Raw genomic sequence first — 20,736 nt, 5'->3', positions numbered from 1 at the left:
ACTGTGGCTTGTATTAAAACCTGGAATAGGTGAAACTGCTATGCAATAGGAGCTGTACTTACATCCCTGCTTTTGTTAATTTTATGACTCTTCAGAACAGCATGAGGTAACTAATTCTTCTTAATTGGGTTTTTTTAATTGATCTAAGCTTGCGGACCTAAAAACAACTACCCTTTATATCATTAAATAGGCCCCTCTTTAGCATGTAAATCTTTTTACAGACAAGAATGGGCTACTGGTACAGATAAAGGTTTGCTTTTCAGAATTTTTTTTCTCAAATTTCATCTCAGAGGCAGTATTTCGATCCATCACTGTTTAGATCAATTAAATAGTCAGATATGAAACACATGGTCAGAGACTCCCCAATAGCTACTCAGATCAGTTAAATCAGAATACCGTTTCCCTTATGCATTTTTAGTGCCTTTAGTCATGTCAAAAAATGGTGTCAATAAAATCACTCCTGGGGAAATCTGCAGCAGAATAAATATACATAGCTTTAAAGGGTCTATGTAGATTCTGCGCTGCTTGGATCATTAACATGAACTCAATTGCTTTGTTTTAACACATCACCTTCACAACCATTTCACATAGAAACTTGACTGTTTTTACTCAGTTTGAATCACTGGTGCATCGATTCCTTTCTGCAGGGGTCACAAATGGCCTCCTCTTGTTTGTAAACTGTCTTATGTTCTTATAGTGTACAACACACAACGTCAGTGTTGAGAGATTGTCAGAAATGAAACTAAACTGAATTACCAGGAAATGCTTTTTGATCCCTGCAGCCTGGCACAACATTCTCCTGCACTTGTGTACCAGAACTGTGCGCCATTGTTTTTACATCCAGTTCCAATGAGTCTTGCTTCTGGTCTAATTATAATTTTAAAAAAAAGCAGTGAAGCGTCGCTCGCTGTAGTGTTCATTGGGAACAGGACCCAAGCATTTACAAAACAAGTCTTGCTGAATTGGTAAAGTGTGGGGTACAGAGATTTCCCAATAACTCTGTGGGTAGACCTGAAAGTAAAATGTATACATGAGGTGTAGAACCAAAAGGTAGCAAAAACCATTGTAGCCAGAACCTGCATCAGACTAGTCTGACAGAATATTCTAAATGTTAATCACCTTCAAAAACATGCCATCGTCACAAAGACACACAAGAATTAAATATAATAGGTCTCAAAACAACTAAATTTGTTATATACAGGCAAGCAAGGGAGCTTTCCTTAAAGCAAATATACTGTTACAATCGCCTGACTGTTTACTTTCCTGTGGTAAAGAGGCGGCACATTTAAAATATGTCAACTATTTTAAAAGATGTCAACTATATGCTCCATGTTTCTGACGACGCCTCAGCCAAGGTCTTGTCCAGCATTTATGTGGCTTCGCTTCTGCTTTTAATATCGCATTTAAAATAACTACAGATGAGACGGCCATGACAGCCAGTTCTTCATCTGTAATTAGTTAAGCCATTTTTTTTGTTTTACTAAAAGACAATGACAGACTGAAGGAAAGAAATGACAGCACCAGCACACACTTCTAAACGCAGGAAACTTGTTGCGCAACTAATTGCTCAGGTGTGGACAAATCAGTTGCAGGCGATTAAGTTGCGCAATTTCGAGAGCGATTTGGTTGCGCAACTGATCGCTCAGCAGGCTTTAGAGACTCACTATTACTGCCCTTAAGAAACTAAGAGGAAGTAAATGGGAAGAGAATACCAAGTAGTCCCATTGAACTAACTGTGCTGTGGCAGGACTATGCTGATAAGAGACTAAGTGAATGTTATTGTAATTAGAGGACATCTTTACAGTCAGGTGTTCAGGCTTTAGCAATTTCTTGATGTAAAATATTCCAAATACACCCTTTGAGGTTCACATGATTTGCAGTAAGTGCACTGGTTAGAAACCTGGTCTCATTTTTCAAACAAGCTCATTAATATTGAAAAATGTAACGTCAGAAATGTCAACCTGGAGAGATTAATACAGAAACAAAGCAAGATAACAAACAGGTTAGAACTACTTTTAAAATACAATCTTAAAAGGTTTATTATATACTAGCCCTGTAAACTGCATTGGTTATTGATGTAATTAATTGTGCTCAGATTCAGGAGGCAGGAGGGTTGAATTAGATTATGTTAGAGAACATTGCATGCCTTTCAAGGAAGGGCAAGGATCAGCTTTACACATCAATATCATTAACATCCTGTTCTCTTTTAATCCTGCCAATATGTTATTTAAAGAAAGGGAAACTTTCACACAGTTTTCAGTTTGTTACAACCGACTATGTGTACTAAGATTTATTGTATTTTGACTGGAGTTTTTTTTTATTTTATTTTTTTATTGAAAAATCAATAAAAAACTTAATTATGCAACAGGCTTTCTTCTTACTGCAATGAATGTCAGTTGATTGCATATTATTTCGTGAGAATGGTGTATTTGTGTGGCCGGGATGAAGGTAAGCAAAGTAAAGCTATCCAACACCTGTCTGGTTTGACTCTTTCAAAGTGAATCAGTGAATCTCTATATTCCTCGTTTTCTAGTTGTGCTGTCATCAAAGTGAAGCAGGAAGCCCCCTGGGTCCTTATTGGGTAAATGGGACGATACCATTTGTTCAAATTTGAAAATGGGCCATAAGCAAAGGGCGGTTAGAAACGATTTCCATCCAAACCTCATTTGCTTTCCTACTGTTGTATGTCACTGTCAGGATGTGAGTGGGGCAGGTAAGGATACAATGTCCACAACACAGGGTGTATTTACAAGCTGTCCGGTTTATTTAAAATAAACTATCCCCTCTACCATCAATGTATCCTGTTGTGGTGCGGTGGTAGTGCAGATGATCCGGGTGGTAGTGCTGGCTCCATAGCTTCAGTTCTCGTGGTATTCTTCGGCCAAAGCACAAATCAAAACAACAACGCTCTGGCTTTGTTTCATGTTAACATAAGGGGCTGTACTCGCATAGCTGCGTCCCCTTTGTGCTGCCAAACTGTGATCAGCCCAGCACCAAGCTCTCTCCAATCACAGTGCACAACATAGCTGTTCACAATAGAGCTGTTCAGCAGTCTTACAACTACACAATTCCATCAAGATGGCCGACTTCCGGTTCCATCATATCATCGAGTCGGGCCCATCCCTGTGAAGGTGTACCACCAACCTCACTTAGCGCCCTTCCTGGTCAGGAGGTAGATTTGCAGCTCAGATTAATTCTCTCCCATTCACAGTCGCATTAAGTGGTGAAACCTTTAGTGCAATTAACAGGTTTCATGATGTTTCAATAAAGAAACCCAGTCTTCAAAACAAACACTGTGTGAATATTTACAGTATTTTGTGTACTTCTCAGAAAAGCTCTACTCATCTTATTTAAGACCTAAAAATAATTAAATACTTTATGTAACAATTTCAGCGGGTGATAGGATTTTAAGACTTTGACCTCTACTGGAGGTTGTTGGTTAATACAAGAAAAAGGTCAGAAGTCATTTTTTGTGAGGCCTGTTCAAATCCAAATCCAGTAGTAAAATGTTTTGTGTAGATCGAATTGGAACGTTAACAATCTGCGCTAAATAACACAGACGTGATTAGTTCAATTATACCGATTTGCTCATCCAACAGTAATTAGTATTATATTCCAATTTAAGGATATTTTTTACAACACTCTCATCTTTGAGTCTCTCAACACAAACACATTACCATACTGTATCTACCATACACAGAGAACAAAAAACACCCCACTGTACTAACACTGGTATACAGATACAAAAAAACCAAAAAGTCCAGCAAACACACTATTTCAAGCTATTTCTAAGCGAGATTCTGAATGTCATTGACATCACCAGATTCATTTTAGACAGTATCAGTGCAGCTGAAGGATTTAGGCAGCCTTTCCACTTCCCAAAAGCTACACCTCCAAAGCACTCTGCAATGAAGAAGCCCCTCATATGAGTGCAGCAGAACAATTCACTTTACATTATTAATCTACTCCACACTCTGCCAGCTCTAAAAATAGCTTCAAAAAATAAATAAAATACACATCTTGCAGTACTTCACGTCATACCCAACTCCCTCCTGCCTTTAAAACCCCTCTTCTTATAAACGTATAGGAAAGATCCCTGGCCACCCAGGTCAATTCCATTTAAAAATAAAACCCACTCTGTCCCTCAAAACCCAATCTTGCCAAAATTCTACTTTGAACACAAGTAACCAGGCATGTATATCTCTTTACCACTTAAAAAGACTGGGTGATCTACTTACAGCTTAACAGATTCTTAAAGGACCAGTGGTCCAATGCTTGTCCCAATGCTTGTCCTGTTCCAAAGCTGGCGAAAGAGTCCAATGTAAAAATCACAGAGGATACTCTGCTTTCCTTAAACAAGATTTCTTTTCCCCTTGCCCCATGGGAGGGAGCCGTTGGTAGAGCTTGGTTGCAAGAGGAGGAAAAGAAGGAGGGGAGAGGCAGCGAGCACAAGGTGTGAGAGAGAGAGAGAGAGAGGGGGGAGAGAGAGAGGAGAGAGAGAGGAGAGAGAGAGAGAGAGAGAGAGAGAGGGAGAAATAAATTGTTCTAGCTCTCATTAATTATTTATAAAGCAAAAACAAGCTAGCTCAAAAGTTCACATGGCAGCAGCAAGCTGCACTTCATAGCTAATTTAAAAATAAATGCCAGATAAGAAACAGCAGGTATCATTAGCTGCATTTGCTTTCCACAGCAGGGATGGAGAGACTCCTCAGCCAGCAATGCTGCAGCTTCTAGCGCGCCCACCCTCACTCTCTTCCACTCCCCTTGCTCTACTTTATCACTGCCTTAAAGAAAATGAGCTAGATACAGTGCTGAAATTTCTTTGGGATTATAAAATGGCAAAACGTGTAGTGTGGTTTCCAGATAGCTTGGATTACACAGTAAGCCACTTCATTAGAGTACTGCAGCTCAAATGAAGACTCTTATCAGAATTTAGCAGTGATGCTAGGTGTCAGTTCACCTGTAATGTCATGCTGTTCAGTCAGTGGCATAGCTAAGGGGTTGGTTTTAGGAGTTTGAACCCCACCCAAAATGATTCAACGATGTGGGAGAGAGAAAAAAAAAATACAACAGTCAGCCACCTTGAAGCTATAACCCCCCGTCCCAACCAATGTAACTAACTCATGAGCAGTTTGCTTCGCTGCCCCCGCCTAGGCACACTTAAAAAAAAATCAGTCAAAACACATATCTAGCTGTTATTGGGCAGAGTCCTGTCATTTTTACACCAGATTCAGCCTTCGACTCCTTGATTTGACAACGCATGTGCACATACTATTCAAATCGATACTAGCACTTCTGGAAAATAAAAAAAATGTTATGTTACAAGTTAAAAAAAGCAACACTTTGGAATCCCTTAAATTCACCCTGTTGCAATAAATATTTTATTATACTTTCACAAAAAACTGGGCTAATTTTATTTTATTGTAAAGTCCTTAATAAATCCAGCCCAATATCTCTATTAGATGGTGGCAGTGTTGAATGAACAATCCAGTGCTGGTAGACCACAGCATTTAAACAAAGATTAGGTTATAATCCTGTATATCTGCAGTGTTAAACTAGAGTAACCAGGCCAGGCTTGATATCATTTTGAGAACCTTTTGACATAGGACCCAGAAGCCTTTTCTGCTTCTGGAAGTGTACAAAAAGGAGCTTGGGTTTTTAAATAAATAAACAAATACTCTAAATTCTCCAATTGCCTTGGTCAGCAATGGTAACTGGGCAACAGTTCCCAGACTTTATAAAATCCAATCAGGTTCCCAGATTTTATAAAACGCAATCAGGTTCCCAAACTTTATAAAACCCAATCAAGCTCAACAACCTAGAAAGCAGCTGATTGTTTACTCAAAAATATACAGTGCCTATAGAAAGTCTACACCTCCTTTCAAAATGTTCACCTTTTGTTGCCTTATAGCCTGGAATTAAAATGCATTAAAATAGTTTTTTTTTCATTTATCTACACATCCTACCCCACAACTTCCAAGTGAAAAAAAATACTCTAGAAATGTGTGGAAAATTAATTAAAAATAAAAACAGAAATAGCTTGGTTGGAAAAGTGTCCACCCCCCTTGTAATAGCAATCCTAAATTAGCTGAGATGTAACCATTCGCCTTCAAAATCACACACCAAGTTAAGTGGCCTCCACCTGTGTTAAATTGTAGTGATTCACATGATTTCAGGATAAATTCAGCAGTTCCTGTAGGTTCCCTCTGCTGGGTAGTGCATTTGACAGCAAAGACTCAACCATGAGCACCAAGGCGCTTTCAAAAGAACTTCGGGACAAAGTTGTTGAAAAAAATATCAAAGGCCTTGCAGGGCAGCAGTGTGGAGTAGTGGTTAGGGCTCTGGACTCTTGACTCTTGACCGGAGAGTCGTGGATTCAATCCCAGATGGGGGACACTGCTGCTGTACCGTTGAGCAAGGTACTTTACCTAGATTGATCCAGTAAAAAAAAAACAACTGTATAAATGGGTAATTGTATGTAAAAACTAATGCTGGATAAGGGTGTCTGCTAAGAAATAAATAATAATCATAATAATAATATCCCTTGGAGCACGGTCAAGATGATTATTAAGAAGTGGAAGGTGTATGGCACCACCAAGACCCTGCCTAGATCAGACCGTCCCTCCAAACTGGATGACCGAGCAAGGAGGAGACTGATCAGAGAGGCTACCAAGAGGCCAAGAGGCTACCATACAACCTAGTTTATGGCCAAGACTGGTCAAAGTGTGCATGTGACAACAATATCCCAAGCACTCCACAAATATGGCCTGTATGGTAGGGTGGCAAGAACGCCCACCTTGAATCCCATTTGAAGTATGCAAAGAAACACTTTTGTGGTCTGACGAAACTAAAATGGAACTTTTTGGCCTAAATGCAAAGCGTTATGTTTGGCGCAAACCCAACACAGTGCATCACCCAAAGAACACCATCCCTACTGTGAAGCATGGTGGTGGAAACATCATGTTACGGGAATGTTTCTCATCGGCAGGGACTGGGGCACTTGGTCAGGATAGAAGGAGAAATGAATGGAGCAATGTACAGAAAAGTCCTTGAGGAAAACCTGCTGCCCTCTGCAAGAAAGCTGAAACTGGGATGGAAGTTTACCTTTCAGCTTGACAACGACCCAAAGCACACAGCCAAAGCTACACTGTAGTGGCTAAGGAACAAAAAGGTAAATGTCCTTGAGTGGCCCAGTCAGAGCCCAAACCTAAATCCAATTGAAAATTTGTGGCATGACTTGAAGATTGCTGTCCATCGACGCTCCCCAAAGAACTTAAAGCTTGAGCAGTTTTCTAAAGAAGAATGGTCAAATATTGCCAAATCTAGGTGTGCAAAGTTGGTAGAGACCTATCCCAACAGACTCACAGCTGTAATTGCTGCCAAAGGTGCTTCCACCAAGTATTAACTCAGGGGGATTGAGACTTATCCAAGTATGATCTTTCATTTTTGTATTTTTAATATATACTTTCTCAATAAAAACTTTTTTTGTCCATTAATAGTTTGGAGTATGGTGTGTAGATAAGTGGAAAAAAAATCCTTATTTAAATGCATGAAACTCTGAAGCACTGACACAACAAAATGTCAAAAAAGTTCAAGGGGGTGTAGACTTTCTATAGGCACTGTATATTGGGTTTAAAATCTGCTGTTTTCAAGCAAGCACACACACAGCAGCCTTCGTGACTTGCTCTTTGAAGAACTATGAATGAATATGGTGCTACTTTGTAGAGCTTGCATTATACATGCAAGTGCACCATTTATGTCTTGCTCTAGGGCAGACTTAATACCTTTAATGTACTGCTGTTTAAATATACCACTAAGTCAGTAAAAATTGTGCATGAAACCAAATTGCAATGAGTATTCTTGGGAACTGTGTCCGGCTCCCTGCCAGATGAAAGGTTAATTCCACTTTATTAGAAGTCACCATGGGAACGGAAGCCTGATGCTCAGCTCCAAAGCCACTGCTGGAGAGCCCATGGGCAGCACCCCTGCAGTACAAGTCCCTTGATGCTCAGCATGCTTCTTTGATGCTGCACTTCTAACTCCTCCTAGCAGCACAGGAACTGACAGAAAACAGCATAACATGCATGGCCTGAAAATAAACGCACCAGATACATTTATTCTTTCTTGAAAAAACCTGAAAAGAGGATCCAAACAATCAAAATCACATAAATGTACTTACGTAGGGATACTTTCATAGGCATCTTCAAAGTGTTCCTGAAAAACAGCAAAAATGATGCAGATTAGATATCTTGTTTGTGCGGTGACCCATCCCCAGCTGGTTTTCCGCTCTAGCCTGCAGGAGCCCAAAGGCCAATGCTGGGTGGGATCCCCAAGCAAAGGAAAATTAGCTCTAGAAAGATCTGAGCCAGCAATCACTGTGTACAAAATGTATTGCACACCAGGCATCCCAATGTAAATGGAAAGTTGTCCACTAGAACATGATCCATAGCACTGCAGTCCAAACACAGGGGTGTAACCATAATAGATAATGGAGGTGCAGTAAACAATACTTCAGCCTAATTAAAATAAATAAATAAATAAATAAATAAATAAATATATTATACACATACCCCAAAGCTTACATTTCAGACAAAATTCACAGTACTTCCGTTTTACACCCAGACTGCTGTAGCAGTCACCATGTGAACAGTTTGCTTCAGAGCTGTCAGTTGCAACACCCACTGAATAAAAGAAGGACATTTGCACAGCAGGGCTTGAAATAACCTTTAAGAAAAAACAGGCCCTGTCTGCACAGTCAGAATAAAACAAATGCATTAAATATTTGGCTGTCCTAGATCCCAAACCAGAAAATCTTGTGCAGCTGCATTTTCCACACAGGCACACACACCACTGCACTTTAAAATGCAGCTGCAAGTCTTCTAAACCAGAACATGGTGAAGTGGGTGAAATTTATTATATTATATTATATATATAATTAAATAAAAATAACAATTTGCTTATAATTGTATATATTATTTTGTTTATTTGCCAATAAAGGGTAACTGACTTTCCACAATGAAGCCCGCCGCACACAGCCCGACTCAAGCCATCCCGACTCATCTCATCTGAGTTTGCACAGATTCTACGATCAGTTGTGCTCAGTTTTGGTTTGACGTCACAATTGAGTTTTTCCCGACTGGGTGTCACACACTGCTAAGACTGAATTAGATGGACCAAAACTAAATCCTGGTGATTACTATGTATGCAAATGTAATTAACACTGCCCTGTACACATTTTTGTATTAACTTAGCCCAACATAGCGACCCTCATATTATGCATGGCATCGTATGCTGATTAGACGGCAGAGACAGCGCCGCGAGGCAACCAAAAGAAGCACTTAGCCTATTAATTAATTGACCATTTACACCGTGTAAACATTTCAGGCAGTGTTTGACTTTTTGTATAGCTTGTCTACTACACTTTAGTCTGTGGTAAATAAAATCCAACCTGTTGATTTTTTATTTGACTTTGGCGTTTTTTTCTCAGCGTGTGGATCTAGGGGGCTTGTGATTTGTGACCTACTGGAAATCGACGCACCGGTTACTTCTGTTTAGCGCAGTAAGAAAATATAGGCTGCCAGTAGATTGATATTAAAAAGGTAAATTGATAACTTACCTTTGATTAGTAAACGCCTAAAAAAACACAATTCAAATGTGCACATATCTGGTATTTTTGAATTCGGGACACTCTGAGCAATTCAAGACTAATGTATTTTTTACCTGTTCAACTAAAGCTGTCAACATTCTGCCATATTGTATGACAAGATACATGACAAGCTACGTCACTTAAACCTGCTTCACCATTGGTTGACTAATCGGTCTCAGTCAGTCTTGGTCGGCAACCACCGCACACAGACAGACTGATCACATCTGAACGAAACTGCGTCTGAAAAAGATTCAACATGTTCAATCTTCAAATCTGAAGACATCCCAACTGAAATCTGCATAATCTTGGTTTTAAGTGCACGCACACTAATACGATTCATCCAGACTCTGTACGGCCAGTTGAGATGAGATGAGATGAGTCGGGACGGCTTGAGTCAGGATGTGTGCAGAGGGCTTTATAGACATTAGGAAAGTACCTCTTATCGCAATCTAGTGGGGACTGGGGAATATTTTGATTGTAAAAGATGGCAAGACAACACAATCTTCTTTGTAAAATACAAGGTGCATTGAAGGACTAGGCCTAATGCTAGAACATTTCCCTGATATTAAGACAACCTATAGAAAAACGGTAGTTCTTCATTACTCATTTGCTGTGGGGGGTCCTATTACTTGTTTATGATCTCCACCTACACCCAGTTTACAGTAATACTGTTAGAAAACATGGAACAAGAATTGCATAGCAGTTTGCTATTCATGTGGACTGGCAGAGCTATACTCATGTTAAAATGCACGTACTGCTGACAATTGATGAGGGCCAGAGTCACAGACTCGGGGTTTACAGTTTACTTGCCCAGCATTGAATGCAAGCAGGCAATAAAATAACAGTACTATGGGCTGGAAGGTGCCCAGGCTCGAAGGAGATTTTTTAGAATGCAAGGCTTAAGCAGACAATGAATAGCAGTGCTACTGGACTGCCAGGACCCCAAGTAGGGAAGAGAGACAACAAGAATTCACTCTAAGAGATCTAAACAGAGCGTTTGGACCAGAAGGGGTCCCAGCACTTTATAGACAGAACACATCTGGCCTATATTAGCAAAAAGCCAGAAAGGTCAAATGTGAGTTCAGAGTTAGTCACACTACAAGCTACACACTACATACACATACTTACACTTTTATGCACTCGACACTACTCACATGGCACACAGACCCTGAAACAGCCATAAATCAGCCAGGGGTAGTTTCGGGTGACTGGTCCACAGCCAGGACTGGGGAGGGGAAACCCAAACAGGCTTTTGCTATAAAAATGTAAGATGCCTTTTCTTCATTGAATCTTTCTTTGAATCCTTTCTTGGGCCTGAGAATTAATCTTTCTTTGGATCCGAGAATGATTCCCTGCATATATTAAAATAAACCTAACATTTATTAAAGAAATGGAGTCTGTGCAGTTTAAGAAACACTGATACTCACTTTTTAAATTACATCAAATACAATGTTCAGTGTCTCTCCCGTCTTGTTACTTAATCCATAAATACGAAGTTACTTTCTTTTTTTTTATCACATTATACAGCACTATTTTAAAATAGCATTTAACATATTTTGGATTACCTAGTGTTATCTTCAGTAAATTAGTCCAGGACTAGTGCTAAACAGGTTCTGTGAAACCAGCCACGAGTGTTCAAGGCAGGGGCTATAATGCAAATGCTGCATTACATGCTGCAAAAATGGTGTCAGTAGGGGAACACAGGTTCACATTCTGACTGTGCCAAGTTATTTGCAGAATATTTATGGGACTAATTAAGTGCATAGCAAAACCTGGAATTACCCAAACTGCAATGCAACAGGTGTCTTATTTTCATCTTAAAATTAGCAAATAGCCTTGAATACAGTAACAAAAATGCTGCTTCAACTGTTTTTTTGGTTGATTTTTAAAATGTTAACAGGTTATAACCTGTTTAGCACACAACTAAAAGGGTATAGCAAGCAGGTTGTCAATTTGAGGAGAAGGGTCCATTGCAAAGAATACAGAAGCATTCAGTGACTGTGTACTGTTGCAGACATCCCATTCTGACAGTATGCCCATGGCTCCAAATATTAACTTTCAGCAGAACAATAGTAAAAAAATAGTTACACTCGAAATGTACTGTGCTTATCAGCAGGGAGTTATTCGAAGTCACTTTGGTCCCCTTTACTACACGAGCCACTGGGGACCCTCACACATTTAATTCAAATATTTAGAAAGTCAACCATAAAAAAAAAAAAGAAGTGATAGAAGGCGGCCCATGTCCTGTGGTGACTCACAGAAGTTTTTTTTTTTCTACTGATTCATTCCTACTCAAAAACACAATACATTTTTTGCCTTGGTTAAAGTGAGCTGGATTATCTCAAAACAAACCAAATGTGATATAAACTGTTCTTTGACCAGGGTATTCAGTAAAATTACATTTGAATATGGTATTGGCCTAGTTTCCAAACAACTAATATATATGGCTAATTTGTTAGGATAAGAAATGTAAAACTTAAACTAATATACATAATTTTTAAAAGTAGAAGTCAGTACACAGAACTCTGGTTGAGTCTCTCTTCTGCTTTATCTGGTGGATGATTCCTATGTATTATTATTATTATTATTATTATTATTATTATTATTATTATTATTATTTACTTCTTAGCAGACTTACAATTGTTACAAGATATCACATTATACATTATTTCACATTATACAGATATCACATTATTTATTTATATTTTTTACACAATTTCCCATTCATACATTTGGGTTTTTACTGGAGCAATCTAGATAAAGTACCTTGCTCAAGGGTACAGCAGCAGTGTCCCCACCTGGGATTGAACCCACGACCCTCTGGTCAAGAGTCCAGAGCCCTAACCACTACTCCACACTGCTGCCCTATGTAACCTTAATCTGTCCCCTTGCTTGATGTGATGCTGCCGACAGTTGCCACGTCAAGTCCTTTCGCTACAGGAATTATCCGAGGCACAGCCAAACCAAGGTATCCAGAGCTTTTGCAAACACGCCAAGGCTGCCAAAGGCCTCTCCTCTTGTAGCCAGGGAATTACTTGTAACTTAACTGTGCTCTTTAATAAGTGTCTGTGGAAACCTGTCTTAAAGTCACTGAAGCGCTAAACACCATCAAGTGTAACAGTGCTTTGTTAATGGGTCAATATCTTCCAAAATGACTCAATGCTCAGAATTGGGTGCACCTCTCCTGACCCAGAACAACACTGTCTAGTTAAATTAGTGTACACAGCGAGCTCCAGGTATTAGAATAACACCACTTTCTGAGAATAATAGGAGCATCTACAACATGTCCTTAAACTAAAGGTTATTGTACTTTGTTCCAGTTTTTTTTTTTCTTTTTAAATCAGTAAATAATTGACAGCAAGAGAAAACAGTTTTTATAAATTGGGATTCAATTCACTACTCCTACTTCAAAATGAGTAGTTTATTAAATATAGTAAATATGGACTGGAGAGGAAGGCTATAGCGGAAAATTATTGACACGAGGGAAGACTATTGTTACCGACAGAGGGCTATAATGTCCACAGGCCGCAGGGCATTTAATTTTCCACTATGGCTGAGTCTGCAGTACACTAATATTGAATCAGTCAAGAAAATAAGTGAGGCAAGGTTGGACAGTAAATACGACCATATATTTTGTTTAAAATATAGCTGATACAGCATATGTAAATAAACAAACACAAATAACACAAAATGTTTTGAAGTTCATACCGCATAGTTATCAAAGTTTTTTTTGGCGTACAGCTCTCCGTCTGGTTTGCTGACTGCTGCATAATACAGTTTACATCCCGCCCGTCATATTTGTTTTTCATCGAGTTGAAGTTATTTGAATTTCAGAAAGTCAAAAAATAGTGACAGTGACGTTTTATCACTATTTTAGTGTTTGGAGCATCTTTCTTTTGTAATTCATTTTCTGTTAAGTCATAGAACCAGTGTTCAGACATTTTCAATAGTTAAATATATTTTTGCTCCTATTATGAGGTTTTAACCAATCACAGGCCAGAATTTCCAACCAGTGATTCTCATATATTATAAATAATTAACTGTAAAAACAAAGTATAGTTAAATGTAAAATGTAAATATTTAATGAATACTGCAGTGCTCTAGCTTCAAGACATACAGCTGTTCCTTGCCTATATCCATTCCCAAATAGCGATACGTTTGTCATCTGGAAATAACAAACTGAGACTGACAAAACAAAACACAAGAACGCTGTGGGGAAAGCAGACCAGAGCCTTGCTGCATATTCATTAAAATACAAAAGCAATGAAGAGCGCCTTGATGGAACAGTAATAATTCTGAAGTATATATATATATATTATATATATATATATATATATATATATATATATATATATATATATATATATTATATATTATATATATATATATATATATATACACACACACACACACACACACACACACACATACACATACATACACATACAGTATATGGTGTATGGTGGTTTCATGTCAGGTTCATTTTCCTGCCGTGTTTCTTTGTGGACCAAGTTATGAAAGAAGGAGCTACTATACAATTAAGTGTGTTTTCTCATTAAGGGTTGTTTTTTTGTATCTGCTTCGAACAGTAACATTTGCTCTTATTAGGACTGAAGTCATTGTATTTTGTATCTTGCTCTTAATTGTACTATAATTCCAGATATGTATTATTTTGTATACAACTGTAAGTCGCCCTGGGTAAGGGTGTCTGCTGAGAAAGAAATAATAATAACATCTATAATTAAAACTCAAGCACTCTTGGCATCAGATAAGAAACTTTTTTTTTTTACTTGGAAAGTGTTTTCTTTGTTTTTATGACAAGGACTTAGTGCAGCAGTTTTACACAGCTGCTCATCTGCATCAGGGAAGCAGGTTGTGAATTAACTCATCATTGTCCCTTGCAGCACACATCAATACTGCCAGGCAAATGTCATACTAGCTATATATATGAATGTACAGGCAAATTGAAAGTGATGGTTTATGGGTGGGTTAGTTGATAAGACATAAGCAGAAAGCTTGCAATACATTAGTATTTAGACAATTAATGCTATATAAAACATATGTAGGCTTAGCCAAATGCCTGCCTGCACAACATGCCAAACAAAAACAAAAATATTTGAGCAACAACAGATTCCAACTGAAGGACAATTGTTTTCCCAAAAGTGGGTCATCTTCTGTGCTGATAAAGTCAAAGGGGGCAAAGTTGATGGTTTAAAGCAGCAGTGTATAGCATGTATTGCAGGAAGACATCGGGGTGTTCTGTAACACAAACCTTAATGAAGAACTGTCATTGCAAGTCCTGTACAAAAAGGCAGCAAGTAGAAATTATTTTTTAACGAATTTATTCAACAAACACGTGTTTGGACAGGTATCGTTCATGTAAAATGTTGATTTCTGTGGAACTTTAGATGCAAGATAAGTTCTTTGCCAACGTGTGGGATTTATGATGTGTCATCTACATACAGTAACCTAGATGCCTTGGAGCAAAGTTCATCTAGAACAATATTGTATGACTAATACTTTTAAAAAGAAAAATATCTGAGATCAGGATTTGCTCGTTATACCTCAAAGACTGGAGGTCAATTACCTATCCACTGGGCTACTGACGTTGATCAGGAATCGGAACATAGTATCGCTGCACAGTACATCAGCACAGGGCACTTATTCGTTTGTATGTGTTATTTGTATGTCCTGATAAACATAAATCAATGTAGGATTTTCTTACAACAGGGATCAAGAGGATATTTTTTTGCAAAATGAACATCTTGCTATTTTAGTTTTTCAGAAACTTGTTTAAAAATTGGATTGATTGCACACCAGTCTTAGTTTAATCAGTAGGATTGGGGGGGGGGGGGGGGGGGGGGGGGGAGTTTTTTTTTGTTTTTTTTTTTAGAAAAACGTGCACAAAGATTGGCTGTTATTCTCTCATATCACACCCAATTTTGTACTTTGCTGAACTTCACCGCAACTCCCTGCTATTCTTAAGGCTGATCGACTTCGGGGAAGTTAGCACTGGCAAGTTATGAGTGGAACGTTTCAGTACTACGCTGTTAACCAATCAGCTTTTACACAAAATAAGTGACCCTCAAAGACAAATGTACACCATCATGCTTTATTCAAATATGAGCAGAAGGCTTAGCTAAAGCAGTGTATGGTGGTTTCATGTCAGGTTCATTTTCCTGCCGTGTTTCTTTGTGGACCAAGTTATGAAAGAAGCAGCTACTATACAATTAAGTGTGTTTTCTCATTAAGGGTTGTTTTTTGTATCTGCTTCGAACATAATGTTATCATATTGGCTAATCGGTAACTGAAAATATTTGATTTGTGAAGTCTTGAGACCCTTGGCAATATAAAATGGCATATTTTATGGTTACAATTAAAACTGCTCACAATTGGTGGTTATAGCAGTACGTTGTTGCATCACTTGAATACAGGTAACAAATCAAACAATAATATTTTGAGGTCACAAATTAAAAAAGGTTCTGTTATTTAATGCCCTGTTATTCTACACAACCACAGTATATTTAATGGATGCACAGCAAATATTGTTGAACAGTCACAGCTAATGTATGCCTCAGTGTTCTCATGCATGAATAAGTCAATAAATTCTGTGGTGACTGTCTCAATGACTTATGCCAAACACTAATACGGCTCTGTGTATGTTGTAAATACAGGCTGACATTTATGTCTATGTCAGCATATTATTTTCTATTGAAATAGTACTACAGCTGTATTACAAAAAATGTATTACAGCTTTAAGATATCTAAAATCACAGAAGTCAGATCCTAGAAAGAAAGAGGTTAACAAACTGGTGATGTGGCAACGATCAGTTTCCTCCAACAGTTTCACAATAATAGGGTATACTAAACAGTATCACGTCTCAGAGCCTTCTGTATTCTGTGCAGATTCAGATCTACTGTAGATATATAGATCACAGCTATTGCACATGTAAACAATAAAACACAAACACACCGACACCAGTGCAAGTTGTGCTATGTTTATGTAGTATAATATATAATATTTATTGCAACAGCGGTCAATAGGACATTCTTTAATGTGCAATGATGTTTTAATGATAAATGCCTACATGGATTAAAGGTTTAGTGCAGAATGAATTGGGAAACTATGGCAATGTTGAACAACTGTATTAAAACAGCCGACTTGCCAAATAAACACCTTGTTATTATTATTTATTTCTTATTAACATGTGAAAATGTTTTTAAATGGAAATATTTTTACTGTTGCAAACTGAATGAACACCAGTCTCAGTTTGGTCGATCCCACCATTTATCATTACATTTACAAAATGTATAACATCATTCCTTTCAAAGTTCTGAGCCAATGTACAGTCTCCTGCAAGGCAGATTCTACCATTAAAACAAATACAAAATAAAAACATATTTAAAAACACAAGTTACTGCCATGACACCATTTAATTAAAACCCTGACTTTTACCTCATGTGACATAAACTATGTGGAAGACAATTATAAAACTTCTGTGTTTTTAGTAATCTGATTAGAAAGTGCTGAATCACGTGTTCATATCTTATCTGTGCTGGTTAGATTTGACCTTGTTTCACAATATACTGTACACGGCCAGTTCTATAGATCCTAGCACTAATCATCTCGGATCAAGTGGACCAAATTCTTGGGAGCCGTCTCACCCATTTGTGGGTGACGATACATAAACCACATTTGAATGAGAAACTGGTGCCATGGTACTGCACCATGTTCAACATGCAAAAGTGCCATTTTAAAGCATGTTTCAAGGGATTGGTCACAGAAGAAAAGTGAGCCTGCAGCAGGGAACACGGCAGGGCAGTGGAACCCTTTAACCCCAGAGGGGGTACTGCAGCAGAGAAGGCAGTGGAATTAACTAATGAGATGCCTGTAGTCATGTTCTTAGGATTGTAGTAAATAGGAAACCTTTTGTGTGCAAGGGTTTCATATATTCCATTTAAAGCCTTTGTTTTCTTACAATAACTTTTTCACCAAAATAAAACATAATACCTAAAAGTTTTGCATAAAAAAAAACTATTAAAACACAAACTATTGAAAATAAAAAGAAATAGCTTTTCAAAAATCACTAGGTTACTAAAGAGCAGTAAACCTTGAACGAGTTCATAAGGGGGGAAAAAAACATCCTTGATAGCAACATAAAATAAATAGTTCTGACAAATACAGTATTACACATACAGTAGCTCACATAAATACAGTACTGTGAATTTTAAGTTTTAGAAGCTCCTACAGTATTTTTTCAAAGGTGTGGTTAGTATGACATCCACACGATGTATTGTTTTGGGTAACATCACTAGCACAAAGCATATCCAGCCTTCACTTGTACAACAATATCAACCATCTTTGCACTGTGAATTTAAATTCTCATCAGTACACTGTACAATGTGCAGCAGACTGTTCCAAGTAATCAGCCAGGATTACTGTTTACTGAGAAGTCTTAAGAAAACTGCAGAGTGCTCAGTGAACCACAGTCAATGTATATTGCACACCTGTACTTCATTTCTAAATGCTATGGTAGAACTAGGATTTCAGCAACAGAAAACACATCTCTTTTGACTGGTTTAAAGTTCTAGGCATTTTTCTAGGCACAGTAATGAAACACATGGACACTAATGTCATTAATGTACTTGAGCTCTTAAAAAAAAAAAGGAGCGCTCTTAAATCTTTTATAGTTATACATATTGGAAAGAAGTATCTGGTTTGCTCAAATTAATTGAACGGATACACACATTGATGTCAAATAACATACTCAATTTGAAAATTCAAGTTTTTACCCAAAGACACTTATTTTGCGATTAGTATTCCTACTGCTGAATCAGACAACCAGTGTTTTGCTTTGCCTCTGGAATTCGAAACCTTCTGATGTGCTAGCTAGAGTAAATGTACTGTAATACTATTAATTCAAGTTTCGCGGTCGCTAGTTATACTCTATATTGTACAGTACTGTTTAAAGATGTTAACATAATTTATATTCATTGCAACGCAAAATGAGAACCTGTAAAAGCAATTGGTACGACCTGAAAAATAATTAAATGTCTTGAGTAATACAAGTCTCCGTAGTAAACGTTCAAATGAATTTACCTCATCAACATCATGTCCAGCTCCGTTCCTACGTAAGCCATCCTAGGTCCCTGAGAGTAGAACGTGGAAAAGCAAAACAAAAAGTATTTATTATTTAAAATAATAATAATAATAACATGTAGAAATCTCAGCCCTCAACGGCAAAATGAAAGTACTGTAGTTCTTTAGTTTCAGCGTTCCTGGAATGACTGCTTTCCGCCGGATTCAGTCACTAAAGCTTGTACTGGTAGCTACTGGTAGCTCTTTTATAAAACACACCTCCTAATAAAATATTACTTTTAAAACACACCTTCTCGGTGTATCGGCTATAGACACACCTACCAAACTCACACTGTCACACCGTGGCACTGTTTGCGATGTGGTGTCTTGTATGTTTATTTATTTTTGTAATTTGTGTATAATTCTAAAAATGGCATTTTGACGCCACTAGTTTGAATATAGTGTGCCTGGTCTGGATATAAGATATATATATATATATCCAGACCAGGCACACTATATTCAAACTAGTGACGTCAAAATGGCATATTTAGAATCTGGGTGCGTTCGCGGAGATCACTCTGCACAGATTCTGAACAAAATCTGACCAATTTTAACAGTCTCCCCCCCCCCTTTTTGTTTGTTTTGTTTAAACTTGGCGATTCAACAGCAGCTCACAGACACATCTGAAAAACATTATCGTTCAGCAATTAAAATCTTCGGTTTTCACAAAATACAGTAAGCACATCGGGAGCGAAGCGAACTACACGAATACAGCACGAGTACAAAAAAATGTAGCTAGTCATGAAAAGAAAAGACTGTCTCCTTTTGCTCCTTTTGTGGAGACGAAATAAAATAAATAAAACACAGAAGAGCATGGGAACATCACTGATAGTCCCCATCACTGGCTAAAATTAAGGTGAAATAAAGAGAGACAGACATACCATTAGGTTGGCCCAAAGATGCACCTGGCGATCTTTTCTCAAAAGTGGAAGTCTATATATTAACATATTTTAAATTAAAAAAAAGAATTAGTTTTTTCTGTGGGTTGTGTTGCATTAACATTTGTTGGTACCCAACCACAGACATATGTTAATGCAACACAACATTACATGTTATCCCTTACATATAAACACCCCCCTCCCCCCCTGTCTAATTTAACAATAAACAGTTTACTTCTATTGAGTGTCTACACTGTCTCTCAGGCTGCAACAGGCAGGCAGGTACTGGGCTGCTGGCTCTGTTGTCAGAGCCTCCTCTCCCAGCAGGATCCGCAGTTTCTCAGGGTCAGGCAGGTGTGAAAACTGTGTCAACTGACTTGAGAATTTAGGGAGGTATGTCCCTTATTTGGCAGTATTTGCAGCAGGACATCAGGAAGTGCACCATCTTTTTCGACTTCTCCCAGCTTACAGTGACTGCACAGCCTGTTCTGTCTGGCCAGCCAGCTGTTTTTATGGTGACCTGTTTCGATGGCCAGGGCTGTGGTCATGGTCTCTCTCTCTCTCTCTCTCTCTCTCTCTCTCTCTTGCTGGATGGATGGATGTAAAATCCCTGTACCCCAGTGTTCCTTGGAATGAAACTTTAGAAGCATATAAAGAAGCACTGGATACAGAAAGGATAAGGACATTATACAGAAGAAGTATTAAATATGATCAAGATAGTTTTAGAAAACTGTTGGGTAATAAAAGTTACAAGCAGAACGATGGCAAAGCGATAGCTCACAATTAGGCAAGCACATATATGGGTAAATGGGAAGAAATGTTATTTAGTAAACTAGCCAAGAAACCTTTAGAATACATATATGGATGACTGGCAAAGTGGCTGATTGTGAACAGGTGCAGAGGTGATGCAGTGCAGGAATAACACAGACAGAGATTGTAATCCGGCATGGAAAAGGGGTATTTTATTTTTATACTCCAGGTCTGGTGACCAAAACAATGATCCCCGGCAATACACAGCAATGTGTAATGCACAGGGTAAAATAATAACGGGTTGCAGTCCCAAACAATAAACA

At 38.1% G+C, this 20,736-nt stretch overlaps 1 protein-coding gene across 4 annotated transcripts in view; it reads right to left on the bottom strand.

The window, feature by feature from the left end:
• Nucleotides 1-18,956, bottom strand: part of LOC131731680 (tetratricopeptide repeat protein 39B-like) — a 33,912-nt gene extending 14,956 nt beyond the window's left edge. The window contains exons 1-2 of one of the 4 annotated variants that reach the window (XM_059020921.1): nt 18,747-18,956; nt 8,180-8,214 (exon numbers count right to left, since the gene is read on the bottom strand). Coding sequence is in view for 1 of the 4 variants with exons in the window: in XM_059020920.1 (XP_058876903.1) it covers nt 757-920 (164 nt within the window). In the remaining 3 variants the exon portion in view is untranslated. Of the gene's footprint in view, nt 1-756; nt 956-4,238; nt 4,261-8,179; nt 8,215-10,774; nt 11,025-18,746 lie in introns of those variants that run through there. The other 3 variants (XM_059020922.1, XM_059020923.1, XM_059020920.1) reach the window with 3 other exon arrangements.
• Between the last annotated feature and the right edge of the window lie 1,780 nt (nt 18,957-20,736).

Source organism: Acipenser ruthenus, unplaced genomic scaffold (genome assembly GCF_902713425.1).
Source record: "Acipenser ruthenus unplaced genomic scaffold, fAciRut3.2 maternal haplotype, whole genome shotgun sequence".
Classification (NCBI taxonomy): domain Eukaryota; kingdom Metazoa; phylum Chordata; class Actinopteri; order Acipenseriformes; family Acipenseridae; genus Acipenser; species Acipenser ruthenus.
The sequence above is the reverse complement of the archived record's forward strand: the minus strand, read 5'-3'. Positions and strand labels throughout refer to the sequence as shown.